This window comes from Myotis brandtii, unplaced genomic scaffold (genome assembly GCF_000412655.1).
Source record: "Myotis brandtii unplaced genomic scaffold, ASM41265v1 scaffold516, whole genome shotgun sequence".
NCBI lineage: Eukaryota > Metazoa > Chordata > Mammalia > Chiroptera > Vespertilionidae > Myotis > Myotis brandtii.
The window spans coordinates 275,460-279,401 of NW_005369676.1; the positions used below are offsets into that span (position 1 = coordinate 275,460).

The 3,942-nt window shown below is 42.7% G+C and overlaps 1 protein-coding gene across 2 annotated transcripts in view; it reads left to right on the plus strand.

The window, feature by feature from the left end:
- Positions 1 to 953: 953 nt before the first annotated feature.
- Positions 954 to 3,942, plus strand: part of MIPEP (mitochondrial intermediate peptidase) — a 213,713-nt gene continuing 210,724 nt past the window's right edge. For both annotated transcript variants that reach the window (XM_014548582.1, XM_005877283.2), the window contains exon 1: positions 954 to 1,258. In XM_014548582.1, coding sequence (XP_014404068.1) covers positions 1,055 to 1,258 — 204 coding nt within the window. In that variant the 5' untranslated portion in view covers positions 954 to 1,054. The remainder of the gene's footprint in view (positions 1,259 to 3,942) is intronic.

The following is a 3,942-nucleotide window of genomic DNA, read 5'->3' on the forward strand; positions in this document are numbered from 1 at the left end:
GGGGGAAAAGGGGTGTGGGAGATGCGGGAAGAGACTGGACAAAAATCGTGCACCTATGGATGAGGACAGTGGGTGGGGAGTGAGGGCGGAGGGTGGGGTGGGAGCTGGAAGGAGGGGAGTTATGGGGGGAAAAAAAGAGGAACAAATGTAATAATCTGAACAATAAAGATTTAATTAAAAAAAAATCACATTACTGTGAACAAAACCCTCTCACACAATGTCTGTGCACTCCTCTAAAGTACATGAGGTGCCCAGTACAATTGCCTTTCTGCAGATGAGATGTTCAAGTTTGGCAAGGTAAAGCCTCGGATCCTGGACAAGACCTTGAGCATGACTACAACTGTGGGTGACTTCCATACACTTCAAGAAGGCTGAGGCTGTCAGAGTCCCCCATTCTTGTCCTAGCAGCGCCATTCCACATGCTCTGTACTAAGTCCCAAATCACAATTTCCTAATGCCTCCCCTGCCCCCAAATCTTTTCATTTTTATCTTGTTGATTAAAGTTTGGCAAACCCCTCTGCCTTCAGATTTATAGTGTAGGTTATTATAATAATTTTCCAATTCAAAGTAGATGAAATTTCACTGGTAGTTAATTTACTTGGTTCCACACAACCATAGCTCTGATGTGAAGTCACACCATATATTTAATTTCGCCTATCTTTTCTAGCGGAGTTTGAGTCATCTCATGTCACGTCGGGGAAGACCCTCAAACGTCCAGGCTTTCTCCTCTGGGTGTTCACTGCCTCTCCTGGAAAAATTCATCCTGTAATGTGACTTGGCCTTCTTGGGCAGGCTACTTGGTGGAAGCGTAAACCTTGGCCGTTCCTGACTCCGGGCACACGGGGGCGCAAGACCGCAGCAGCTGCCGAGAAGGCGGCGAGGCGACGCTCTTGCCTTGACGACGCAGACGTGACCACATCCTGAGAGCCAACCTTCCGTTCTGGAAAGTGAGGGTCTCACGTGACCGGCGTAGGGCCGCTGCCTAGGAAACGCTGTGCAACAGCTCCCAGAGGAGCCATAGAGCCCCGCGGGGGCCACGCGGCGCGGGAAGGGGATGCTCCGGGACACAATGCTGTGCACCAGAAGGCTGGGCGGCCTTACAGCCCGGGCATCGGCTCTGCTGCCAGGGCGCTCGCGCCTGGGAGGCTTCGGAGCCGGGCTCCGGGCCCGACGGGTCAGCACCGGCTGGTCTCCAGTGGGTGCCGCATTCAATGTCAAGCCCCAGGGCTTGCGCCTGGACCTGTTTGGAGAGCGCCGGGTGAGCGGCGCGGGCCAGGGCTCTCCTTGTTTGCTGGGATAAGCTGGCCCTCTTCTCCGTGGGGCGTGGATGGGGACAAATCTTGCGGGGTCCGGGAGGACATGGGAAGAGAACCCACGTTATACAGGAAGTGTTTGCGGCTTGCTGTTTGAGGGGCTGGGTTAAAGGGGGCGGGGCGGTTTTTAGTGGTCCCCTCACCAGTTTGGGTCCTAGGACCTATCTCTGTGTGAACCCCTTGCTCCACAAAAAGTTAAAATAGTTCATCTTGGAAGTGAATTCCGCCCCTCTGGTGCCATCCTCTCCTCACACTGAGCCCAGCTCCTACTAAATTCACTTTTGCTCCAACCCTACACGTGTGCCCAAGAGGCCTGGCCCTGTGAGTTCACATTAGGTGACACGTATTCCTTTTGCAAGGACACACATGCCTTCAGTTCTGTCATTAGTAATTGCATTGATGCCTGAAATTCGATTAACTTTTTTCAAAGCTTTGGGCTCTCTTGTTTTTTGTGTGTGTTTTTGGTAAAAAAAAAAAAAAAGCTGTTGAAAATAAGTTAACTTAATATGGTGCTGTGGAGTTGTTCACATTGATTTCTTCCTTCAGGAAATTACTGACTGAATTCTTTGGTTTCTATTAATTTCTATATCCCTGCTGCCCAGCATGGTGTCTGGCTTCAGTAGTCAATAATATTTGTTGAATGGCTGAATTACAGGTGAATGGAAGGCAGGGTTGAAAGGGACTTACCCGATGCCTGTTCTACTTTACTTTTGTGGATTATGTCAGTTTTAGGTTTTACTTTTGCCTTTATTATTTCCTTATTATGCCATTAAGTTTTATACAAAGTGGAGTCTAGAATATTGTTGCAGTAAATTTAGTGATGTTTTTATTTTATTTTATCTCCTTAATTAGCTTTGTCCATTTTCAAATTTTTGCATGAAATTTGCCACACTAACTTCCATATAAGTAAATAAAAATGTTGATATTAACAATTGGTGTGTGGAGAACTACCTATAAGTTCTGAGCAGAAAGAAGTGAAGCGTAAGGTTGATTTGGGGTGGATGAAATTTTAGTTTTGTTTTCTTTTGTATGTCATGATTTTAAGTACTGAAACCAGATTTTCAAATTTATGAATTAGTTTTTGACTGAAAAAAAAGGTTTGTTTAGTTTTTTTGTATTACCATAACTTATAGTCTGAGATTTAGAATTCCCAACGGTAGTATGAAGAGGTGTACACGGAAGTAGAACTAGCCTGTGCTTGACTCAGATGAAATCAGTATAAAGATAAAGTTTATATATGGTTCTGATTCTACTCTGCCTCCAACTATTTTTATTTTCTTCAAGTTCTTAGTATTGTTTGAAGAGAGATTAACAACTTAACTTGCTTTCTTACAGAAACAGTAGGCCTTACCAGGCCTAAAAGTTTTACCTCCTGGTATTTCCCAAAATCATCATATTAAGCATCTACAAAGTTAATTTACAAAGTTGAGCATGTGCTCCATTAATTTGATTTATTCCAGTTCCCTATGTTTTAGGCACAATGTTGGGCAGCTGGTTAAAATGATGAAGGGCAGGGCTCTGCCTCTAGAGCTCGACTTCGAAGGAGAGAAAACTTTCAAACAGATGAATTGCTATACAGAAGAATGGAGAAAGTGTGGGCTTTAGAGGTGTAGGGAACCCAGTCAAGTTCTGATTTTCCCAAAATTAATTAGTGACCTCAATCTTTTCCTTCACTCTTAAGTCTGTCTTCTTATCTGTAAACAGTGAGTGGTAGTTCCTGCTCTAGAATTGTGGTATTTAAGTGAGAGGCTTGTATAAAATACATAGTTCACTGTTTGGCATGAAGTAGATAAAGTAGATGTGTGCTTTCTCCACCCCCCACCCCCCCACCCCCCCCCGCAAAAAAAAAAAAATAAGTGTGGTTGAACTGGTCCAAAAATAAGATTGTTCCCATTAGATTAGTGATTTTTGTCTTTATAAGACATTTAAATGCTTTTGGAAACTGTAAAATTTGCTGCAAGTTTCAGCCTATGACTTGGTTTAACATGATTATTAAGTCTTTCTGAAATATCAACTCATTGTTCCTAATTTATAATTGTAGAATAATTTGTGTTTTGTACTGGACCTCACTAGATGACAAACAGTGTTTAAAGGACTTATATATATTTTCTAGTACCTGTATGCATGCTGTGAGATATGTATTGTCATCCCCATTGTGCTTAAGAGAAAATTTAGGCCTAGGAGGAGAAAGAAGCTGGCCAAATCACACAGCTAGTAATGACTATAGCTAACATCTATAGGTACGCTTAAAATGTTTCGTTTTTTAACATGTATTATCTCATTTGACCTTTGTAACTATTTTATTAGTTAGATTCTGTAGTAGTGACATAGCTTGATTTTTAACCCATATTTTAATTGTTATTTTTTATAAATAATTTAAAAATGAAGAAAAATTACACTCTTAAACCATGAAAGGATGTGAAAGTGATTCTGTGATCACAGATATTATCTACACTAATAAAAGAGAAACATGGTAATTGGCGTACGACCGCTACCCTTTTCATTGGCTAATCAGTGAGTATATGCAAATTAACTGACAACCAAGATGGCGGCTAATTTGCATATGTCGGCTCCAAGCCACAGACTGAGGCTTTAGGCCTGGGTCAGGGAGGAGCCAGCCAGCGATCGG